Source organism: Xiphophorus hellerii, chromosome 12, assembly GCF_003331165.1.
Source record: "Xiphophorus hellerii strain 12219 chromosome 12, Xiphophorus_hellerii-4.1, whole genome shotgun sequence".
In the NCBI taxonomy this organism is placed as follows: Eukaryota; Metazoa; Chordata; class Actinopteri; order Cyprinodontiformes; family Poeciliidae; genus Xiphophorus; species Xiphophorus hellerii.
In genome coordinates, this window is record NC_045683.1 from 17,572,411 (window position 1) to 17,597,972 (window position 25,562).

General features: G+C 38.7%; 2 protein-coding genes across 2 annotated transcripts; both read left to right on the forward strand.

The window, feature by feature from the left end:
* The first annotated feature begins 147 nt into the window (after positions 1-147).
* On the forward strand, positions 148-1,000 carry cldn26 (claudin 26). The gene has a single exon (XM_032579368.1). It carries the CDS (start codon positions 314-316, stop codon positions 968-970), a length of 657 nt encoding a protein of 218 aa, XP_032435259.1. The 5' UTR covers positions 148-313; the 3' UTR covers positions 971-1,000.
* Positions 1,001-3,804: 2,804 nt separating this feature from the next.
* Positions 3,805-25,532, forward strand: aifm3 (AIF family member 3). The gene is given in 23 exon segments (XM_032579748.1): positions 3,805-4,500; positions 9,426-9,650; positions 13,994-14,207; positions 15,609-15,718; positions 15,798-15,907; positions 15,993-16,037; positions 16,969-17,010; positions 17,012-17,066; positions 17,180-17,292; positions 18,251-18,337; positions 18,437-18,528; positions 18,594-18,724; positions 20,224-20,339; positions 20,585-20,656; positions 20,861-20,924; positions 21,001-21,065; positions 21,067-21,078; positions 21,162-21,279; positions 21,367-21,465; positions 22,076-22,151; positions 22,237-22,341; positions 23,435-23,455; positions 23,580-25,532. Coding segments are annotated over 22 exon segments (1,821 nt in total). The 5' UTR covers positions 3,805-4,500; positions 9,426-9,619; the 3' UTR covers positions 23,623-25,532.
* Positions 25,533-25,562: the final 30 nt, after the last annotated feature.

Here is a 25,562-nt window from a genome sequence, read left to right on the forward strand (position 1 = left end):
TGTCCTATGGCCATGTTGCTGCACACGTGCACTCTGGGCCAGGAATTTCACTGAACATACCTGGTTTCATTTAAAAACAGAGTTCATTAGTCGCTGTGATGACATTGAACACTGAGACGAAACAGTGGGTCTATTGTCAAACCTCAATGCTGGATTATCTCTCTTATCGGGTGCATTTTTTTAAAGGAGGCTGCAGAAGTGGACCTTCCCAAAAACTGGGAAGGGCTAAAGAGTCTCTCTGGATCCCTTATCTTATTACATTAACTTGGACGGGAGAATTACGGCACACAGGGTTTACCTGCAGAAGCAGAAGATGGTTTTTCTAACAACAAAAATGATGGAAAAAACGGCACTGTTTCTGTCGTTTGGGAGCTATGTCACTTCTCTGGTCACTGCTTTTTTACCCCTGTGGAAAACGATGAACTCTGATCTCAACGAGGTGGAGAACTGGTTTTCAGGGCTTTGGCTCACCTGCCTCTACACGGAAGAGAAGGGGATTCAGTGCAAGGCCTATGATTCTCTGCTGGGCCTGCCGGTGGATCTTCAGATCTCCAGAGTCCTCGTCTTGATATCTATTGGAATTGGAGGATTTGCCCTGTTGACCGGCTTTCTAGGTCTGGAGGGGGTTGGCATGGGTGTGAAGAAGCCAGAAGTAAAAAGACGGCTCTTCATCTTCAGCGGAGTGATGACCTGGGTGTCGGGTCTCACCACTCTGGCTCCTGTTTCCATAGTGGCGTACACAACGGTGGTGGACTTTTGGGATGAAGGTTTTCCTGACGTGATGCCTCGGTGGGAGTATGGCGAGGCAATGTTCTCTGGATGGTTTGGGGGTCTGGGCCAAGTCATCGGAGGAACTCTGTTCTTTGTGGCTGTGTGCATGGGGGACTATGACCTGCAAAGACTGAATGTTCCTGTCAGTGCAGAGCTGAAGCCCAGGACAAGGCACTACCTGAAGACAGAGGTTCTTTAGCTGTCTGTGTTATATCCAGATTCAATTGGAAGAAATCATGAGATAAATAAATTTGTGTATATAGCTTTGATTAAAAACTGAAGCTTTTATAAAACTTACAAGACTCTGTGTATTTTTTAAAGTTCTTTTTGGGTTTATTTCTCAAACAAAAATATTCTCTATGAATGTTTTATTTTATGCAGCTGTTGAGATTTATTGAACTTATGCAACACTATAAACAAAAGCAGCTTCTTTTGCTATTTAGAACATATTCTTCTTCTTTGCAGCAGCATTGAGCATTTCTACATTTTGTTAAGCTCAGACCACAAACTTTACTGGGATTTACATATTCAAATCATTTTTGCTCATTTGTTTTCAGCTCCCTTTACTGCTGATTTCTCTAAATATACTCCTGTGAAACTGACTGCGCTGGAAAATCACCCAAATAAGAAGTAGGTTTAGGGTTTTGTTAAAAGTGTATCACAAGCTTTGATTTTCTAAGAACACTGTTCAATCCTTCATCAAGAAATGGAAAAAAGTATTACATCACTGACAGAGTCTTCTACAAAGATGGCGAATCATGTGAGCCGATCACTTCATCTAATGTCCTTTCTGCCTCTGAAGTTTCAATTAGAATTATTGGAGACACACAAACCATTACTATTTTTACTTTTTGTAAGTCTCTTCTTAATCACTTGTCAGTGACTGAGCCGTACTAATCACTAAGACCTGTCATTTAGCAGTAATCACCAGTCAATTTGGCTGGTTCAATAAAGTGAAACAATGTGATTAAGTAGCACAGTTAGTCAATAGACCTTTCAAATGTGTGGACATAGTAAATTTGTTATTTTAACATGTATCAGGGGTCACCATGTTTCTATTTTAATTAGCACCAAAGAAAACCACCAAGAAAACCAGTAATAGTAGTGGTGGACAACATGGGTTTCCTTAAAGTGCTACAGTCTTTTTGTGTTCATTTTGCTTCAGAAGGAGACTCTGAACCATTGCACGACTGAACCTTTTCTACTTAGCAAAGAAGAAAGAGCAAAAATATCATTTTTTAAAATATGCAAAGCTGGTAGAGGACACTCCACAGGACATGCAGCTGTAACTCCAGTCAAGGGTGATTCCGCAAAATATCATATCAAGGGGTCTGAATAAAATGCACCTGTAAGATTTTAACCTGTAAAAAACTAATCAAACTATGTATATGTATTTTTGTTGTGTCTTCTGCATTTAACAGTTTTAATTAAAATAACCAGCAGACGTGTCACTATATGTCCTCCACTAACACTGCAGAACTCAGTCAGTCATGTTGCTGTGCACGTGTTTGACTTCCACTTGGACATGCCTTCTCACACATGCTTGAACACAAAGAGCAACACAAACAGACACTGGAGTGCGTAAGTACATGTCATCTGTCAGCACCCTGTAGAAATACAATAACACCATGTGGTCAGTGTTATTATTTTTCTAACCCAGTACATCCTCTTCTATCTAGTTCATTTGGTATTATCACAGTAACAGTGTGTCTTAACAATCAGGCTTTGAACTGCTGAAGTCATCATTTCTACAGAGATGAATCTGCAATTCTCAGGTGAATAACCTTGTGCCATAATAAGGACAATGCTTCTGAAAGCTGGACCATAAAGAAGGGATGTAATATGTTATATACTGGATAAAACAGTGTGTGTTTCTCTTTTGTTTCTTTTAAGCCCCAGGCTATGGCAAGCTGTTCTACACATATTTGATACCCTTGACATCCGCATCATTTTTGAAGGCTAGTTTGCAACCAAACTCCAACAGCTGGTTCTTTGGATATAATAGTTCATGTTCAAAAATTGGTAAATATTTTTGCCAAGTGACAGTTTTGTCCTATTACAAAGCAAAAATGACATTCTACCAGCACAAATTTTTCAACTAGACTTTTTGCTGCTGCAGTAGTTGACATCTGTGCTAGTTAACAAGATGATAATAAAAACTTTAACGTTTTATGTTAAAATAGTTTAAATAAATTCTACTTGTTAACTTAGTTGTAACCCTAAAATGTTTGCAGTAGTCACCCAGTGCAGACCAGCAATTTTACCTGACTAGTACTCCCCAAGGTGTGCACTAGTAAACTAGTCAATGCTTTTAGAGTCTTACTTCATTTTAGACACAATTATTTTTGGTAAAAAGTGTTACTAACAAGATTGTTTATAAACTAATCAAGGAAAATATTGAGCAACCAAATGTCTAGATATATATGGCAAGCTTCTTGTGTAAATATTCCATATCAGTCATAATGTTGTAGTAAAACATTTGTGTTAAATATGTTGCCACTAGTTCACAAATACTATTATAAGAGACATTTTCCAATTAGTTACACTTTTAGCCAACTAATAGGCAAAATTTCCCACTAATAGAGCAAAAATGTTACATTTTGACAAACTATTTAACATCTGTCAGTCTACTCAATTACTGTTGTACTAATTTACTGCCAACTAGTTGACATGTTAGGGCTTTTGCTAGTACGACTAGCAATCAATCTGCTCAAGTCGTCAACTAGTTTCTCAAAAAGCTTACTAGTTAGCAGTTTTGCTTTACAAATGAGATACTTTGGTTTACTGGGACTTCTGGTTCTACTTGTAATTGCGGTCTGAAGCTAGTACAAGAAAATATTGCACCAAGTTGAACAAATGTATGATTGGAAGACATGTGAGCACATTCAGCAGGCAGAAATAACTGGATCTCAAGGAGGAAAAATATTTACACAAATTGCTTGCCATACATGGGAGAACTTTGCATCCACTGCAACTACTGCATTTCCAACCTCTCCCTCTGCTGATCACACTGACAAATGTGAGGCACACAGTAAGAGCTGTGTCAATGTTTTCAGCCGTTCTTTTCATGTGTGGCCAGAGTGAAAACTATCAACGTGGACGAGTTGTACAACAGCTGATGCATGCACTGCAGCAGAGGAAGCAGGCAGTGCAAAGAGTGAGCAGTCAGCATGCGGCGCAGCAAGTCTTTGATCAGGTTTAACTGGCAAGTCATGTCTTTGACATCTAAAGGGGAGGCTGAGAGGGTTTGAAGGGAACAACAAGAGAAAGAGAAGGAGAGAGGGAAACAGGGTGCCTCCGCTCAGGGAAACAGAAGAGGAGGGGTGGGAGGACAAGAGCAGGGAACGGTGAGGATTCATGCTGTGTTAGCATCCCCTCAGCAACTCCATCAATACTGCATACAGCTGAGAAACTGGCAAAGGTCCTCCGTGCTGCATTTTCAGGCTCGGCCAGAGAAAGAGAGCGACTCCCACGACCGGTCAGCTCAGTCTGCTGCTGGAGGGGCGCGTCTTGTTGTATACACATACAAAACACACTCTGACACACTCTCTCTGGAACCTCTGCTGCATCAAGAAGCAGAGGAGGGACAGTCGACCTGGGAATACTCCAGAGGAGAGAGTTATCACCGGAGAGGGACAGCTAGGAAACTCTTGCTGCCATGCCCTGCATCGGAGGCTGAGCTGTGGGAGAGTTTGACAGGACCTCAGTGCACCTGCTCCATGCACACTGGTAAGCTGATTTATTCCTCTTACAGTCAGAGAAATGTAGCCCAGCTTGTTTTCTTCTTCTCCTGTTATTTTGAGATGCTGTTTGAATAACTGGAAAAATGTGTTAATTCATCTTTCTCCATTGCTTCATTCAGAGTAAATCTTGTTTATTTATTTGTCTGGGACTCAGTACTTTTTCCCCCCTGGAGTCACAAGCACAGTGTGGCCACAATTTGTCAGCTGAAATCACATAGCAGAATATGGTCAGTTCTCATCACTTTTGTTAAACAATAAATAATAGTTACTAGTTCGAAGACGCAGATAGAGCCAGTGAATGTCTCTCAGAACATCAAAAATGGTGAATATCTTTGTGAGTTGCTGCAGAAGAATTGCAGGTATTTAAATTTGTGCTTTCGCTGAAACTGGGAATTAGAAAACCGTTACGTGGAAGCACAGCTCCCCTGCAGGGGTGCACACCCCTTTTATAAAGCTCAGTTTTAGTTTTCCATGACATCATGGAGAGGTTATCGCTCAAGGCGGCGGCAAAGTGACCTGAAACAATTCGCTTGTGCCTTTGTCCTGCAGCTGTGGCTTTAGGGAATTTAATGGCATATTCAGACACCTAGGGTTACATTTACGCATTTTAAAATTATGTTAATATTACCGTATAAAATAACAGAAACAATTGAATGATATGTTTTTTTAATTCCACGTGGCAACTAAAGTGGTGCATTGTTACAACTCAGAGTTTGTTTTTGAATTCCTTTCAAAGCTTAACTGTGACCTCGGTAATCTGGTGAAAATATGGCTCACATCTCGGCATCACATTTCATCTTTGTTCAGTTATTTTCAGCAAGAAGTGCAGGCAAGCATTTTGTTGGAGTCATTTAACAACAAGGGACAAACATTAATGTTTTAGAAGAGTAATTAATTAGCTTGATACCTTGTACAGCAAATATTGTCTTATTGATAGTGTAGCCAGAGCGAGTAAAAGGACATCTTGTTGTGTCATTTTGTTGTATCTTTGCTTCAGGTGGGATTTATTCAGAAAAGCTCTGTTGCTCCCATCACCTTCCACTATGATCAAGCAAAGATGCCAGAACTTTACCACCAACAAACCCAAAGTTAAAAACTCTCAGTTTGGTTGATTTTGAAAGTTTCATTAAGCCGACAACAAAAAAAATATACTTGCACCTGGTAAAACTCAACAACTTCTTTACTCAACCTGAGGATAATTCCCAAAGCTTATCTTGTTGCTCCCAAGCCAGTCTGTGAGAGACAGGTGTGGCCAAATAAGGTGTTTGAAATGTTTGTCTTTTATTCAGATCAGGACCAGAGGATCTGTTTAGTTAAGTGTGAAGATAGTGAATAAAAACAGATATATTTGTTTGTTACAAACTAATTCTTCCCTTCATTTACGCATTTGACTTAATTTAGATGTTACTGACATGTTTGTGGTTCCATAACCATTACATACAATGATTTCCAAAAAATGTAATTTGGATATACATTTATACATCCTCAATATAGTTAATTAGAATCGTATGCTAACCCATAGTGTACATCAGTATTAAAAAAACTGATGCAACACGCCCTAATACTACTTTTCTTTAAGAAGAAAGTATGTGTTTTTATGATGAAGAGTAGATATTTAATCCTTTGGAATCACAGTGAATCCTAGAAACCACCCAAATTCCTTGAAGAATAAATTAAAATTTTTGACTCTGTACACCAGCAATAAATTAGGCATAAAAATCTGTTAGGTGATAAAGACTTTGAACAAACATTGCCCTCTTGGATAGACTTTGAGAACTTCTGTAAGCTAGAGTGGGCAATTTTATTTTTTTTACCAAGTCACGTTGTGGCATTTGATACTTTGACAAGGCTTTACTTTTTTTGTGTGAACTTGTGTAAGCAGGATTTGTTTTTGTATACTTTGCTTTCCTAACAACGATGTATGCTTCAAGCAATTTTTACATTCTAAATGCAAAAAAAACTTGATTTAAATGAATTATTGTCGTCTCATTTGCTTCCATCATCAAATGTGGGCATTTTTGAATTACACAGCAACTCTGGTAAAAAACTCAAAGTATCTTATAACAGCGAAGTGAACAAAACGTCATTCGTTTCTACCAGTCCAAACTGACAGGTCTGCCAGTGAGCTGTTTAATGAAAACAACCAGCAGCCATTTCATGTAATAGACTAGCACAAAGTAGCACATAATTGCAAAGTGAAAGGAGCATATTTTTAAATATAATTTAGAAATAAAATCTGAATGTTGTGACTTTCATTAATATTTGTCCACTTTACTTTGAAGCCTCTAAATCCTGTATAATCTGGTGCAACCATTTCCCTTCAAAAATGACCTAATTTAGAGCTAGAATTAGGATTGGGTTATAAGATGATATCCTAAGCCTAGCACATCTTATAGAGCATGTTTTAATTAATCATCTGAAAATGCAAAGAGTATTGCATACTGCAAACCTATGTCAGTTCACCTCAACTAACAGACGGAGTAAGTAGAGTTTTAATCAGAAAATCAGCCAAGAGGCCCATACTAACTTGTGGGGAGCTGCAGGGATCAACAGCTCAGGTGGGAGAATCTCTTGATGGGGCAACTACAGTGCCCTGCATAAATCTGGCTTTTATGTAAGAGTTGTAAGTAGAAAATCCTAGTTGTAAAAATGACTGACACTTCCCTGAACACCAGGGTGAGACATGGTGGTGGCAGCATCATACAGCTGAGTTGTTTTTCTTCATTAGGGACAGGCACGCCGGTGAGAGTTGATGGTAATATGAATAACGAAAGAAAAACTGTTTCAGCAGAAAAAGACGGAAGATTCAGATAATGGTTAATCAACGATTTTAACAAGCAGAACAAGCGACAGTAGATCTGCAGCTCTTTGCAAAAGTTTTTGCTGCTCTTTGCAGCAAAAAGTTGTTTTCTCACAGACACGCGAGAGCTCAAGACAAATCCCTGCCACACTTTTTAGATTTAAATCCCTCCTTCATTTTCCTTCAGCTTCACATTTATTTGCGTGTCTGCATTGTTTTATCAATTGCAACAAGATATGTTGAGGCCTTTGATTGTAGTGTAACATCAGGGTGAAAAATTACAAATTCTGTTATTAAATGTCACATTTTGTTACATGTGAAGTTTAAAATCAGTCCTCGGTGACATTTACCCTTGCAATCAGTTTGAGATTTTGTGACATTCTTCTTTGTAGTGATTTGCAATCAGTGATGCCATCACTGATTGCAAATCCCTATGCGAATTCCGACTTTGGCTCTGACTGATGGAAGTGACCTTTAGGTGGAGCGTAGACCTTCCAGCTTCTCAGCGTTCATTAACAAGCGGGGCCTCCCCACTTCCAAGCGGGAGCTGCGTTTCTCTAATTCTCCCCTGCAATATAATTCCAGTAACAGGTAATACAGTCGTAGTGAAACTGACAGCTTGTTTGCTAGCAGGATTACTAGCACTGCTCGGGGACAGGCCCAACAGCGACAGAACGGGATCTGCGTCATATGTTGTGGCGACCAAATCTGCTTAACCTACTTTGGTTTTTGCACAAAATATCTTGCGTTTCTTGGAAGTCCAGTGTGAAATAGCTCTCGGCTTTCCAGTGCTATTCATCAAAATTTCAGTTGTGACAAATAATTAAAGCGCAACATGCGAGAGGCAAGTTTTTCCATGCAGTGTCTCGCTTGGGGAAGGGCTTTGAGCAAGTGAAATCTGCAACATGGGTGATGGCTCTCTGGAGGAAAGTTCAGATATGTGGAGGAGTTTATGCAGGAATGCTGAAAAAGAAGCTTTACTCCATCTGCAGGACACTAAATGTGACTTGTCATATTTCTTACAAGAAATAAACTTTACCACTTCATATATCACTGGTTGTTCTCTCAGTCTTTCTGCAAGGCAATTGAATGTGCATGTGATCTGCATATTTAACACCATGGACATGACAGCAAAGTCAGCCTCAGCAGTGTTCCTTCAGGCTTATTACACTTTAATACAACATAAATGATGAGGCACTATTAACTTGAAGTCAAATAATTGAAATTGCAGTTTAAAATTTTACAAATGTCAGGGATTTCTAGGCTTCTTTGCCAGGTTTTCATTAGAACATATACAAATATTATTTTATGTTATAGGGCAGAAACCTGTGTTTATTCTTTCAAGTTGTGTTATACTTATGTAATTTCTGAAGGACTCATTTCTTTGCTACAAAATGGCATCTTGTTGTGAGAAAAAGAGAGAAGTAAAGTGTAAACACTTAAGCAACCAGATTTAGCACATTTAGATGTGCTCAGAATATCAAGCAGTCTCTGTGCTTGTAAAGGATAATTGGTTGATGGATTGCAGCAAACTGAGTGATGCATCTGTCATTGTATGTGTTCAGATTCATGGCACTGAGCACCACATGTGTAACGTACCACATCAAACGTGAGACAGCCGAGTTGGCAGAAATGTGAAGTTTGGCAACAAAACAAGACAACGGGGAGCTTTGAAACTCAAGGGGCCTCTGGTTCCCTTGAAAACATTGTCTGACAGGAAAGTTTATAGGCGCTGGAGTGGGGTTAATATTTAACAAGTTCCCATACAAAATGCATGAACAAAGGTAGCAACGTGTGTGAAAATGTTCCTAATTAACAAAATGACTTCCTTTTGACAAGCATTTACATTTTACATACACACACACACACCCCGGTTGGAGTAGAATAATAATTATGCACAGCTGTCCTTATAGAATTAAGAAACCAAAATTGAAAGTTTAAGTCATAAATGCTGATTGTTAAATTGAGATAATTGAAAGCATTTTTTCCCTGCTTAGATTAAATAACTTGTTTTATTTTAAAATAGTTGGTTTGATCCTTGTAAAGCTGGTAGGTTTTCATAGCTGTGAGCCGTATCATTTTCATGTCTTTTTTTTTTCCTTTTTTCACAGATTATATAGAAGAGCTGGTGTGTGCAATGGCTATCTTCGACTTGCAGGGTTTCATGCCACCCGTTCTGCATCACTTTCCTCTCTTTGCTACTCAGTCTGGTCCGACGATCTGACCACACCTCTCCTTCCTCCCCCCAATCCTGCCCTCTCATCCTCCCCCCCTTTTTTTGGTGTCCATCTTTCCTGGGCCCACCATGGGAGGATGCTTCTCCAAACCCAAAGCAGGTAAGAAAGAGGCTATCCAAACTCATGTCCTGAAGGAGATTTAGAGTCCAGGTTCAGAAGTTTACTTATGATTGCCTGATATATGGTTTAATTAGCTTTTAAACTCTGTGATCTGGGTGAAAACATTTTGGTTGTCCCTAAATCTTCTCAATTCCCAAATAATTTTGTCCCATTCCTCCTGAAAGAACTGGTGTAAGGCTGCCTTGCTCTCATATGCATTTCTAAAAATCTAAAAATTTTCTATTGGACTGAGATCAGGGCTTTTGTGACTAACACTTGAAAATATTGACTTTGTCATCTTTAAGCTAATTTGTAGCATATTTGGGTGTATGCTTTGGATCGATCATTGTCCATTTGTCCTCAAGTTTTAATTTCCTGTTTGATGTCTCAAGAAGTTGCTTCAATCGTTCCACATAATGTTCTTTCCTCAAGATGCCATCATTTTTGGGACGTGCACCAGTCCCTCCTGCAGCAAAACACCTTCACAAGATGCTGCCACCTCTGTACTTCACAGTTGGGATGTATGTTCAGGTATAAAACTAATCAGAATAGCCAAACATATCAATGTGACCAAAGGACAAGTCTGCCAAAAAGTTAGGTCTCTAAAAAATGGCTTATTATTATTATAAAGACATTTATTTTTCTTGTTTTCAGAGGCTTCAGGAAACGAAACACAAACTAGATGTAGAATAAATTAAACTGTTCGGTTTGAATAATTTTCTGGCCGCCTCCAAATTCTGCTGTGCACATGATCTCAGCCTCCTGTGCTTGCAGTACAATGTTTTGTGTGGGAGGAAGCTAAAAGCTCTCTGTAGCATCTTCATCAAAAGAGGATTACATACTGAGACTCAAATATATCCTGAACAGAACATGTTTTCATGTCTCTGTTTGATATGCATCATACGGTGGAGAGAAGGAGGACGAGGGGAACAAAGACGTGCTCTTCGAATGTAAATTAAAGACTCAAGATTTTTTTAGATTATGTTAATAATTTCAACAGTTAATAGCCTACCAGCAGCAAATATCTTTCCAGTTTTTTGTATAAATCCAGGCTAGTTGATCCAGAAGTCATGAGCTAACAGCTAGTCAAGTGAGGCCAAGACCAAAGTGAACTTCAAACATTAAAAACAAATGGGTGTAAAAAGCAAAAACACAGTAGTTTAGACTTCTAATTTTACTGCAGTTATTCATTTGTCTACTTTATTTGAGTCAGCAATTGTTTAAAAAAAAAAAAATTTAAGGACTATTGTAAGACTTCAATCTTTATGACTGGATTAGCCAGAGTAGGTCATCTGTATTGGGGCTGAGTGTATGAAGGAGATGAAGTGTCTTGGATGGAGGTGGAGAGAAGCATTGATGGCGCCAGCGTTTAGCCAAAAAGGACAACCTCATGATTTAACTGTACGTCTATGTCCCGACCCTCACCTGTGTTCATAGATAATTACTAAAAGACATCCGGGTCAGCCTCCAGGTGTGGAGCTCTGTCTACTGAGAGGAGCTCAAAGCTGTTGCTCCTTTGCGTTGAAGGGGGTCAGTTGAGGTCAGGATGTCCTCTGGGTTAAATCCCCCCACTCCACTCTGGAGGTTTTCCAGGCACGTCCTACTATGAGGAACTCCTGAGCCAAAAGTAAACAAACTCAATAATAAATTCAATACAAATTTCTGTGATGCACGAGGGAAATTTTGAACTGAAAAAGTCCCTGAAGTCATACGTCTCACAAGCCCTGACCTATGTCTATATATATACTGTATATGCACTCATTCCACAAATTTACTTTTAATTTAGGTGTTTTAAAGATTTATCTGAACTACTCATTTTCCATGAGCAAGTGCAATGTTTTTTAGAAACATGTGTTGGATGCACAAGTCTACATTTACTGTGGATTTTCTCTAATCCACACAGCATCAGATATCACAGGGCAGATATTATAAAATGATGCAGACTAAAATATGCCCAGTGACCCTATCAGTAAGCTCAAAAGAATTTTGTTGCCATCAACAAACTTCTTTTCATAATTCTGACTGGATGTCTCACCCCTGTTCTTGGTAGAATTGACTAAGGTCATTTAAACTGGTCAGTCTCCTGGGATATATGCTGCTTTTAAGCACAATATTTTAATTTAAATAGGGCTAGGACCACGTCAGAGCTCTGTTTTTCAGTTTATTTTATTACAAAACTACTTCAATGAGTGCTTGGGATCATTGTGCTGTTAGAAAACCCCACAGTCGCCCTGTATTTGAGAAAAGGCTGAGGAAACTGAAGGTGCTGTTTTACTTAAATACGATCTTTGCAGGCGTTTCTCTGGCCATGTGAGTCCGTGTTGTTGTTAAACTGGTTTCAGTGCTGACAGTGCTGGTCCAGCATCTTATAGTACATGCTAGGCTAGCACGTTGGTGCCACCTGAGTCGTTCCTAAACACCCTCACCCGTTTCCTTCCATCAGTTTTGGCCTTCCTTCAGATCTTACACCAATTTACAGTTGTTTGAATTGATCATGTCGGAATCTGCAGCATTTTAGAAAAACGCCCTAAAGTGTTTTCTAAGTTTTGTAAATCCACATTTCCCCTTCCTAGAATGTCTTGGGAGTTTTTAGTATTTTGAGAGTTGATCGATCCAATGATGGGAGTCACAGAGAAAGTAGCAGCAGCAGCTATACTCAGGATCATTAGGAAGACACTAATAGACTTTAGTCTTGTCATATGCATTGGTTGTCGGACAGGCTGTTCAGAGAAAACCTAGAGAATTGTTCACTTTTGGCATCTAAAGCTCATTGAAGTTCTTTGTTGTACAACTATCATCATCTCCACCTATGGTGTCTTCATGTCAGCTGCTCACTGTTGAGGTGGGAAAGTTTCAGATATGCAGCAAATGCTATTTAAATGCCTTTATTGGAGGGTAAATGGTTCTAACATGGGCTGCATGAGGAATGGAGGGCTTTAAAGATGTGGCTCTGTACCAACTCATTTGCATGAAAATATGCTGAAAACCTGCTGATACAGTGAAGTCACACAGCAGCAAATAAACATCCTGTGTTTTTTTCATGTCTGTTTCACTTCTTTACACAATGCACAGCAAGTAAATGACAGCTGCATTCAAAGCGCTTTGAAAACATATTCACAATCACATACACTATTCAGAAGTTGAGAGCTAAGAGTCGTTGCATTACAGTAGCGTCTGGAGATTCTCCTCATAGGCACATAACAGTCTCCCCTTCTCCTCCACTTGTGCAATTGCTCTCACTATTACGATTTTCCATTGATTTTAATTAAGACTTGCTCAGCAGGAGAAAATTCCAGGCAGATTACTGTGTAAGAACCGGAATGATCAGCACATTTTTCCAGCCGAACAGATAAAGCCTGCTGCAGTGAAGCTGGAGTTACACAGCGCCTTCTCCACATCCACAATCTTGGAGCCGACGGCGGCGCATTGTCCTAAAGAAACTGAATCCATACATGACAAAAATGTTCGTCTTGTCTTCAGGAAAGCAGAAACTGAAAGATACTTTTTTTAGTAGTTTAAATGTGTTGTTTTACTTTCAGAAATGTTATTTTAATATATATGGATTTTGTTTTCTTTTATTGTAATATTTTTCTTTTTCTTTTTATCAACTTATTTTATTATCGTTTTTGCACAGCACTTTGGTGCAGTTTTAAACCTGTTTTTAAAGTGCTATACAAATAAATTTGACATTGACATTGACATTGACATTGGTGATTTATTACTGTAAAATTTCAAATGGGCAAGGTTATGGCAGCACTTTTCATCAAATACAATAATGAAAGTTATCTTTATTATTTGCTTGTTGATCTGAAACATGTGTGACTAAAAAGCAAAACCAAAAAAAGGTGAGGAGGGCAATACATTTTCAAAGCACATTGATTCATGATTTTGTTCATGATCAAGAGCACGAGTGGAAAAATGACTAATTCTCTAAATGACAGAAAAAGGTGAAGGGAGCCCAAAATTAGAATGAAAAAGGATATTCTTGAAAATCTATTTCTTTCCTGAACACTGCTTTCATTTGTCCAAGTTGTGGAGACGTCTATGTCAATGTGATCCAAAGTTGTAAACAACTCTCTTTTCCTAAAGGAAAAACACTCCCATAACATACTGGTGTGAAAGTAAAAGAAAAAATGGGGCAAGAAAACTGTATTAAAAGTGTAGTGCTTTAAGGAAAGCTAACACTAGCAATCAGCCAACATTAAGATGTTTATTTGTTAATAGTTTCAGTCTATTTCTGTCTGAAATAATTTGGTCACTGATATTAACTGTGGCATAGTAGTGACTGCTCTGTACGCATTTATTTATTCGGTTTCTAAGAACCACATGTCTGTGTTGTGTAGTTGAAGTCAAAGTGGAGCTCTCTCTCCTGGAAAAAGAAAAAGAAGTGGACGGCCTGTCCCCTAATGGCAAAGCGAGCCCCTTCGCTGACTGCAGACTGAATGGGGCCCTGGCACACAGCTCTGACGAAGACTCCATGCTGCTGCCGCTCAACCACAACTCCCGGGATTATGTGGAGGCCTCTGTGTGTCACGTTAAAGACCTGGAAAATGGACAGTAAGGAAAAAGGAATCATATATTTACTTAATATTTTTTACAAGAAGCAGATCATTCTGCTTTCTTTCACTCCTGCATCCCCTGCACCTTAAAGATTTTATTATGCTAGACATTGTCTTTTATTAAAATATATGTGATACAGCAAAACAAAGTATTCTTTACTTTTTAAGAGGAAGGAAAAACATACCTGGTTTTCAGTTTTGTTTTGACAAATCAGAAGAATATGTGGCATGTCGTGTTATTCAACCTTTCGCTTCAATTCAAGTCTTTTAAAGAACATTTTTACCAGCTTTGCACACTTACTCACTGGATGTTTTGCTCATTCTTTATTGTAAGGCAGCTTAAGATCACTGAGACTGCACTTTGACTAGGACACGTTGAGCTAAACCATGTCCTGTATCTATAAGTCAAGCATAGTGTATGCTGCCACTTGCATGGTGTGCTCAGAGTGATCTACATTGTTAGTTTTCCTTCACACACAGTGTGTTGCATGTCGGTCAAAAGTTTCAAGTTGGACTCTTCTGATCAGAATGTTGCAAAGTGGAAACTGAGCTTTTCAAAGCTTTCTTTCAACAGTGGCTTCTTCTTCCCACTCTTTCATGGAGTTGTGAGATATGTAATGGATCTTTGCAGCTCATCCATGGTTACCATGTGACTCTTGGCTCTTTTCATATTTTCAGGCAGTGGATATTTTCTTACTACCTAACCCTGATATAAACTTCTCCACAACTTTTTCCCTGACCCGTCTTTTTTTCTTGATCTTCATGGTGCCGTTTGTCCACTAGTACTCCCTAACGGACCTCCACAGAACAGCAGCACAGGCTATTTAATGATTAAGGGTCTTTGTTTTACTCTTTTATTCAGGGATAACACATCAATGTGAGGATATGCCAATAAAATACATTGAAGCTTGTTGTTGTAATGTGACTAATGAAAAAAGTCTTAAATAAAGCTCTAATGGTGATTCTACCAAGGCTTTGATTGAGGATCTGTTCCCTGGAGCTCAGGCTGGACGTCAACAGCAAAAGTCTGATAGGTTGTTCTAGTTTCAGCTGGTTGATATGCTAACTTTACACATATGAATGAATCTACTTCTATATTAGGCTTGTGTTACCATCCAGAATCATTTAGTATTATTTAATGAGTTAGCTGTGTCTAAGTTTAAGCCCTGAAGCAGGGAATAAATGGCAGCAAAGAAAATAGTGATGAATGATGAATAAAGGTATATAGAAAATACAGACTTTTTTATGCTAACAATATAAAAACCAGAAAACTAAATGCAGGCTCAGATACTGTGAAACAACAAATGATTTTGCAAGGCACTGTAGCTGTTTTCAAATTATACATCATTTTGTTTTCCCCTTGAATTCATCGTTTGTTTTGTTTTTGCGCCTGGGACAGAATGCGAGAGGTCGATCTGGGATGTGGCAGAGCTTTGCTCATCAAACAACACGGGGAGTTTTCCGCCATGGCCCACAAGTGTCCGCACTACGGAGCACCACTGGTCAAAGGTCAGAGTTATGTTGATTATCATTGCAACTATTATTTTATATCACTGGGACACCTTTGACTTACTATCTCTCCTTGTAGGTGTCCTATCTAAAGGACATGTGCGCTGTCCCTGGCACGGCGCCTGTTTCAGCACAGCAACAGGAGACATAGAGGACTTCCCAGGTCTGGACAGTCTGCCTACCTTCCAGGTGACCTTCCCTGCTGCTGGTCCCTCGTAACACATTGTCTGCCTTATCAAAAAGTGAACACGTCGCTGATGTCTGTTTGCTCCAGGTCAGAGTTGAAAAGGACAAGGTGATAATTCGTGCAAACAAGCAGGTAAGAAACAAACAAACAAAAAAAGTATGGGAATATTTTATCTAAAACTTTTTCACATTTTGTCACATTACAACCACAGACTTCAGTGGATTTTATTGGAGTTTCTTGTCATGTATTATTAACAAACTGAGCAAAATTCTGAAATCGGAAAAGTATTGATGATTTCCAAAGATTTGTATAGATGTAAATCTTAAAAGTGTGGCATGGATTTGTGTTCATCTCCTCCAAGTTATCACTTCATAGAATCACTGCAATTAGCGTATGTCTTCACCACTGTTGGACATCTGCAGTCTCAGGTAATTGCTTTGTCCGTTTTGGAAAATTGCTTTGACTCTAACTGGATGGAGAACAAAATTCAAGTAATGGCTTTACAGTTTGTATTGTCAGCTAAACTTTGACTAGTCCATCCTAACACATGAACAAGCTTTCATCTAAACTATTCGGTTTTAGATCCGGCTGTTAGTTTAAGGTGGTTGATTATTTGCTGACAGTCCTTTGCAGCCTCTAATAAGTTGTCTTCCTGCTCTGTTTTTAGCTGTATCCTTCCATCAACTCTGGCAAGTTTGTGGCTTTCTTTCAGCAATAGCTTCACATATCCGTGAAGGTCATTTATGGACTGCAAAACTTATATCTTGTTGACAGATTTGTCCACTTGATTGGTGGATCTCTGCAGCTCCTAGATAGTTTGTTACTGCATCTAAGGCGTTAGTGCTCCCCATGCCTTGCCTGTCAGTTTAGTTGGATGTCCATGTCTTGGTTGGTTTGCAGCTGTACCATGCGCAGATGATAGATGAAGCGCCACTCTTTGAAGTTTTCAAAGCTCTGTACTTTGTTTTATAATTTGTCAAAATGTGAAAATGTTCTGCAGGCACTGCTGGGTAAAGTTGAACAAAGCTGCTAATGAATTCATTAATCTTTAATACCATTTTAGGCACTTCAGTCACAAAAGAGATTGAAACCCATGTCCCGATGTTCAGGCCGTCATCAACTCCAACACAGGCTTCAGCCATGTTCTCATCATCGGCTCAGGTTGGTGTAGGACACCGTTTTTAATGTGAAAAAAAAAAACAAACACAATTTCCACAACCTTCTTCTTAAAAGACAATAGTTTTTAGGGTTGAAATTTGTGACTTTGTCGCCAGGTCCAGCGAGCCTGGTGTGTGCAGAGACACTGAGGCAAGAAGGCTTCACAGATCGCATCGTCATGTGCACCATGGACAGACATCCTCCGTATGACAGGCCTAAACTGAGTAAGGTTTGTACACAGACTCCAGCCTTATACACTGAGACGCAGCTCATTATGTCGGGAAGCTTACATAAGAGACTGCAGAGTTGCTGCTTTGGTCAGTGGCTCTTTAGGCAACAGCTACTCATTGTGCAGCAGCCAAGCTTAAGAAAGTTGAGAGTTGGACAGCTCTACAGAGCCTCAGGAAAGCAACCACCACAATCTTAAATGTCATTTATTAGGAATTTATTTGATGGATCAACACAAAGTAGAGCTTAGCTTTGAAGTGGCAGATGAGTTAATGGGAAGATGGATGGAGCAAAATAGGACAATGCTGGATAAAAATCTGTCTGCAGCTGCAAAGAGTTTGAGAATAAGGCAAAGGTTTACAGGCCAACAAGAAGATGGTGCTAAACCATCAACCAAAGCTACAAAACAATTATTTAGATTAAAGTATATGCATATGTTAGAATAGATGAGCCAGTCAAGACTAAATTAAACTGAGAATATGTGGCAAGACTTGAAAATTGCTAATTTCCATCCAATCTTACTGTGATTGAGCTGTTTTACAAAGAAGAATGAGCAAACATTTGGGGGTCTAAATGTGAAAAGGTGGGGTAAAAATGCAGTAAACTGTGGTTCTATAAACATTTGACTCCAGGGTCTAAATAGTAATACACAAAACATTTGTCAGATCTGTAATTGTAAACACATTTCAGCCCATTTCATATATGCCACACCTTATTTGGTGTAGTTTGTGGTTGTGAAACGTGACAAAATGTGAAGAAGTTCAAATGATGCAAGGCTTGGTATTGACTAAAGAAAAGAACATTAATAGTTTTTTTATTATGTCCACAAATTATACTGATGATGGCTTAGAATACCATCATAATATTACGTTTCAAATTATCTTTAAACAATTTTCGACAAGGTGAAATAGAAATGCGGTTTACAGGTTTTTGTTCTGTGTTTGTAACTTTGTCTTCAGTCTTTAGAAAGCACAGCAGAGCAGCTGAGGTTACGCTCCATGGACTTCCTACAGGACCATGACATTGAGCTGCTCACAGAAAAAGAGGTGAGGGACTTTGGATTATGACAATTTATCTAAAAAAAAAATGAAACTATTTTATATTTTAAGTTTGTTTAAGCAAAAAGTCTCCAACAATTGTTTTAGGTTGTAGCAGTGGATGTTAAGACTCGATCTGTAACGTTTGAAGACGGCTTGAGGATGGAGTACAGGAAACTCTTTATTGCTTCAGGAAGCAAGTAAGAAAAAATGATTAATTCTGTCTGAAACTCTTAATGCCTAATTTGATTTAATTGTTTTAAAGACCAAAACCGATGAGCTACAAGGGGAAAGACGTCAGGAATGTTTTCCATCTCCGGACGCCTGAGGATGCTAACAGCATAGCGAGGCTTGCCAACAACAAGAACGCCGTGATTGTGGGAACATCTTTTGTTGGTGAGACAAAAACTTGTATTTAACCATTTCAACAAAGTTCTTAGATTCAGGGGAAGGTTTTATAATAATATTTTAGTACAAAATCTTATTTTCTTTACCAGTCTTATTGACCATAGAGTTTTAATTACCATCCCTTCTCCAAAACAGGTTGCACCCTACGATAGTCTGATTTTGCACAATATTTGCCTGTAGCACAAGCCTTTTTCATGCTCAATTAAAGAAAATTCAAATAAAATAAAAAAAATTATGTTTAATGTTCAAAACAGCTCAGCATTGTTTTTTATGCTTATGATTATACAATATACCCAAAGCTCAAAAATAGGCTAAAACAGCCTGATAAAAAAATGTAAAAGGATTCAAAAAGATAAAAGGTAATAAGTAAGTCACTTCTTGGGACACTTCCAGTTGGTGTCATTACTTAAATACATTTTTAAAAATCCAAGATAAAAAAGCTAAGTGAGGAAAAACACATTGCTCCTTTTAAAAATATATTTATTATTAATAGATTGTTAATAGATCGATTTTCACAAACACCATCCATCCAATCTGTCTGAGCTTGAGCAATTTTACAAATTAGAATCTGCAAGCCATTTCAAAGCTGGCAAATCCATCATATATCCACACTAGAGCTAAGTCTGGTTAATCAAAGTATTTACTCATGGGAGCCGAATACAAATGCAAATTCACTTTTCATGTTTTTATTAATTTAAAAAATGTCGAAACCCATGTATCTTTTCCTTCTACATCATAAGTAGGCTCTACTTTGAGTTGTTCTATAAAAAAAAAACCCAACAACTTAAAGTTGAAAAATACCAACTTAAAGTTGTTGTTTATAGGTTTATTACTTTGTCCACATTTTGTTTATGGTGACAAAATGGTTCAGTAGAGTGTGTAGTTTTGCTATTCAGTGTAATTATTGTGCTCAGGGAATAAAACAGTGTGATGGGACTCATAAGCAGCCGCTTTATGCTGGAGAGTGACTGGCGCTTTAAATTATGACAACGTTACTATTTTGGTTTCTATGCAAAGTTAGAAAGATATATAAAAGTCGGACAGCAGGGGGCAGTGTGGTGCTTTCACAGATGCTGCAGCGGGAACACCTACTGTAAGTCCTCCCGGTCATGCTGGGAGTTATTTAGCACCAGACTAAACAATATTGAAGACTAAATACGGCCCTGTATAGAAAAATGCTTTTTTTTAATGCACAAATATATAAAAAACACACTGATTGTGAGGTTTTCTCTTTGCCTCTAAATTCTCAAGGACCTTCCTCAAATAAAAGAATAGCTCCCATGAGTTTGAAGATATAATACAGAAAGCTTGTTGCAAGGATACACCTGCAGACGTCAGAGGGTGCAGAGGAGTAAGCAGTTTTCAATGTTCACTGTTTTAAGGTTGCAGCTGTCCTAATAAATGGAGAGGGATTTGCTTAGACAGATTAAAATAAATGCATGAAAGCATTTTCCACCTCAATGCCTTGTGTTTTGTTGTGCTGGCAGGTATGGAGGTGGCTGCAGCTCTGACTGACAAGGCCCACTCAGTGTCTGTCATCGGGATCGAGCCGGTCCCCTTCAAAACAGCTCTTGGGGAGAAAGTAGGGAAAGCCATAATGAAGGTAAAGGCTCCCTCCTGGGAATTTAAGCCTTTGTGAACATGAAGCCCATCCACTGCACCATCATCAGTATTCTCCCCGAGAATATGCTGCTGGTTAAAATGCAAATCCCATTAGTTGTTTCTGCTGCTGGTCAATACTGCACCAGAAATTGGAGCAGCGATTGATCATTGAAAAGAAGTGGAGGCTGCTGTAAAGTGTCCATGTTGTGGTTTCAGTGTAACTCTGAGGTGTCTTCATCTCTGCAGCTGTTTGAGACAAACAGGGTGAAGTTCTACATGCTGAACGAAGTGTCGGAGATGATTGGTCAACATGGACAGGTATTCAGAAAGTGAGAGAAATAGCAGGACATACTGCTCAGTCTCCTCTGTAGAATATGAAAACCTTAAAATCTCAAGTATTTATTCATGTAACAGTGAAATAACATGTTACATGTTATCCATGTAACATGACATAATTAAGTAAACACAAGTGCAGCAGTTACTTTTAACATCAAAATGAACCATTTTTCCCCTGTTTCACAGCTGAAGGAAGTTGTTCTGAAGAGTGGGAAAGTTCTGCGTGCAGACGTGTGCATCATCGGAGCAGGTAGTAAATGTACTTTCTCTCTTTTCTCCTGCCAGCCTCCTTCATGTTAAGCCTGTTGACATTTCTGGTTCTGCAGGGAGTGTTCCTGCAACAGGGTTTTTGAAACAGAGCGGCATCCACTTGGACTCAAAGGGCTTCATCACCTGTGAACAAGGTGTGCTGCAATCCTCTGTGGTCTGAGTAAAAAGTCTACTTTTGTTGTGGGTTTTTTTTCACTAAAGTTTATCTCTGCTGTAGATGATGCAGACAAACGTTGACGGGGTGTTTGCTGGAGGAGACGTGGTCACATTTCCTTTCCCACCTCGCAACAACAAGAAGGTGAACATCCCTCACTGGCAGATGGCTCATGTGCACGGTGAGCGGGTCAAAGCTCGATTCAGACTTGGGAAGCTGTGAAAGACGTGTGTAAGATTTATTTTATTTCTTTCATTGTCGCCGACAGGCAGGGTGGCAGCTCTCGGCATGATGGGCAGACTCTCTGAGTTCAAAACTGTGCCTTACTTCTGGTCGGCTATGTTTGGGAAGACCATTCGCTATGCAGGTGGGGGAGGGCGCCGTGGAGGATATTCCCTGACCTGGAGTATTTTGAAGAAAAATATAACTTCTAAGTGAGATTTCAAAGTTTGTTAGAGGGGAAAATTAAAAAAGATAGACATTGGTGTCTTAACAGCAAGGTGTGAAACTGACTTACTCTTTTTTAGATTTTAGATATTTTCATTTCACAATTTGATTATTTCTTGTCATTTTCTTCTACTTGACTTAGATGAAAGAAAACAATTATTAATCCACATTTATATTTTCTGAATAAGGAGGTGTATTAAAAGTGAATTAAATCACATTTTTAACATTTCTGCTGTACTTTACAAAACAAACAAACTAATTCATATCAATTTGTACTGAATCTAGTTAAGTCTAAATCAGTCTTATTAATTGTAATGTAAGTCAATTGGTCAGATTCACTTCAATACAGACCAGTTTAATCTAAAATCTAATACAGTCCAATCATCTGTCCTCCTGAGAGTATTTTTTGTTCCAAAATACATACAGTGCCTTTAGGAACATCCTCCCTGAAAAAGAAACACATCATAGCTATTAAGATGAAAACTTAAAACAAAAACCAACATTTTGTGTGTCCTTTTCCATGTTTTGAGGTTATGGTGATGGATTTGATGATGTCATCATACAAGGAGATCTGGATGAATTACGATTTGTTGCTTTTTATACAAGGTAACTGTTGCATTTTTAAACTGTAAACTAACTAAAATATTTGGACTGTTTTACAATTGTTCATTTGCTCTGTTCCCATCTGAAGGAGCGAGGAGGTGGTTGCTGTCGCCAGCATGAACTATGACCCCATCGTATCTCGGGTGGCAGAGGTCTTGGGATCCGGAAAGACAATTAAAAAGCGAGACGTGGAGTAAGTCTCCATTTGGGATTTTATACTCATTGCAGTTGGAAGTTATATTTTTAAAGTCTTGGAAAAAGTGTAGTGGGTGTTTGAGTTTAGGGACTTAAAAAAAAAAGTTCTAAATGTAAAACATGAAAACATAATTAGCTAATAAAAGCTGTGGTAGGTTTAGGTTTACATTATGATACAATCAAGCATATCGTTTAACACTAAAGTTCTTTTTTATAATAGTTTTTTAAAGAAACGTTTATCGTATCAATAAAATGTAAAAAAATCCAGAAAGATTTTATACATTCTTACAATCACGAATCTCGCCTCAGTTGCTCAATTAATTTAAAGTTAAGATTTAATTTCAGTCAAGTGACTGCATTTTTGTTTGATCATCATTCATTTTTTGCATGAATGATGCCTTGGAGTTTCCATTGCAGAACTAAATACATACTCAGTCCTCCAATAAAACCCATTGAGACAATATTGTTACATGTCATTTTGTAACTTTTCAGGATATGTACAACCTACAGAGTTGACTGGTCATGCAAAAGGATGCTGGCTGCTCGTGGCTTCCCTATCAGGCCACGGCACCCTGGGTGGTAAACCATACAGCCAATGTTAAAATTGGTCCCTGAAGGCCATTGCTGGTTTATAGCCAGGGACTGGGGTCCTGCAACTTTTAGATATGTTCCTGGTCCAATATGTCTGAATCAAATGGCTGAATTACCTCCTCAGTTGTCAAGTTTTGCAGAGTCTTGCTAACGACCTCATTATTAGACTCAGGTGTCAGGTGCTATGTTGCTATTTATAGGAAGTAGCAACAGTACATTAATACTTTTTGCATGTTAGCTGTATTGAGTTAATGCATGCTACTGTATTTCTAAAAGCTTGATACAAAAACCTTTGTGTTTCAAAAAGAAAAAAATAGATAATGTCTTCAACAGTGACAGGTGAGATGACATTGTCTCTTCATCAAATATGGCGGCTTATATGTCAGTGTTGGTCTATAAATGTCGCTGTTAAAATGTCCATTTTGTCTTGTCTTTTTGTTGTTCTACTGATCTTCATCTCTCTCATGTCTTTCAATTTTGTGTGCAAACAAAAACTGAAGGATGTTAGCGCGGCTTGGCAAGTATGGAAAAACATGAGCTAATCCTTTTTACTCACCACTTACATGCAGCTGCACCTTATCCCCCAGCTCAAAATGTGATAAAGCTCTTATCTGCAAGGATCTGATCACTGTTGCTGTGTTGCAGGACTGGAGACATATCTTGGCTGATTGACAAAGGCTCTCACTGACTCCACCTCTGAAGTTTCCTAAAGGACAGACCCAAAGTCCACTGGATACCCTCACATGGACACTTTGGTGCTGAGACCCTGAGCAGCTATCCTACTTCATTCACAGAAACACAGTGGACACAATTCTCTGTCTGTCGGAGGCTCACTCTCCTGAAGACGACAGTATAACATGTTTTGCTCCGGAGAGACACTTTAATGTGACAAACTGAACCACACAGGGCATGAACACACTGAATCACTGTGTCGGCAAATGTTTTTGTTCACAACAAAGCAATATTTCAGCCTTCGTGCTGGCTGCAAGTTATGTCTACCTGTACTTTTTGTTTATAAGAAGCCAGAGAAGGGCATGGGCATTTGTTTTGTATAAATACGACTGTACATAGTTATAATCCTGATTGCACTGTAACAACAAAAGAGAATACACTTCTGAGTGGAAAACAGATCGACTGTGCTCTCATTACAGACCTTAGATCTGCATGGTAGAACTTACTGCAGTAAAAAATAAAATGACGAGTCCCAAACCAGAGAATATTAATACAGATGCATTAAAATAAAAGCTTAAATCAGCAGCAGAACAAGTCCTCTTTAGACCAGCCTTGAGCTTTAACAAGCTCAGTTATATGCACATGCATTTAATTTGCAACAAGATAATGTACTTCTTTGTATATGTTGCCTTGCTAATAGAGTAAATACATTAAATTTTAATCATATTTCTAATTAAACTAATTATTAGTTTGTGCTTGCACAATAGAGTCACGTTTTTCAAAAAGATAAACAGCATCTAGATGAAAACTAGCTGAATGTTTCTTTGTGACGTTTCCAGACTCCATAGGGACTTTATCTGTTACTAACTCAGGGAACTGAGGTTTGTGGCCCAGGCTGACTGCTCCCTTACAGTCGCTGTTGCTTTAATATTCTCCCCTGTGATCTCACTGCTTCCCCTCATTTTCCTTTAGTGATGCTTTGCAATGTGCTGAGAGGTGCAGAGCAGATGTCTGATAGCATACTGGTCTAATGAGGATCCATGTGTACTTGATCCTTGACGCTTAAAGTCAACGAGCCAATTTGAATAGCATTGTTCTTCCTACAGAGAAGCTGGAATGACATTTTTATAACTTAACTTTGAAATAAAAAGTGATCCAACAGTAAAGACCCACTGTTGCTGCTATGTTTATTTCAGTTTTAACACTTCTTTCCTGTGTACATCCTTGATTGGTGTTGGCTATTTTCTGCAGTTTTAAACCCAACATGGTAAAAAAAAAATTAGTCGCCTGTGATGGTTCATAAAGAGGCCCAATCGAGTAATTGTTCCATACCTGCTTTTAAGTTCATTAGATTTTTTTTGTTCTGTTTTGTTTAAAATAGGGCTGCATAATGATGCAGTTGGTACCACTGTCGTCTTGCAGCAAAAAGGCCCTGAATTTCAATCCTGGTCTGAGTCCTCCCTGTGGATGTGTGGGTTCTCTAGCGTCCTCCTGTAGTCCAGATACATGAAGGTTGAGCTTTCCATATGTTCCTTATGTGTGTGTATGTGTGTGTGTGTGTGGTTGTTTGTCCGTTGCGTCTCTGTGATGGATTAGGACCTGACCAGGGCGTATCATCGCCCACTGACTGCTGGAGAAAGGCACCACGACTCTGCAAGGATCAGTAGGTATAGTAGACGGACAGTTTAAATAAATTTTCTACATTCTGCTCATTGTTTACTTACAAGAGAATAGCATCACTATTTTAAGCATTAGCAAGTATTATTTATTGTGATCATAACATTAGTTATAGTAATATAAGCAACGTCTACCAGCAGGTTTCTTACAATTTACCACATTTTGTCAACTTACAAACAACTTGCATAAAGTAATGGATAATTGTGCATGATTTTCATATTGTTTTACAAATAGAAAGCTAAAACCTTTGGTGTGGATTTGTCCTGTGTCAAACTGCAA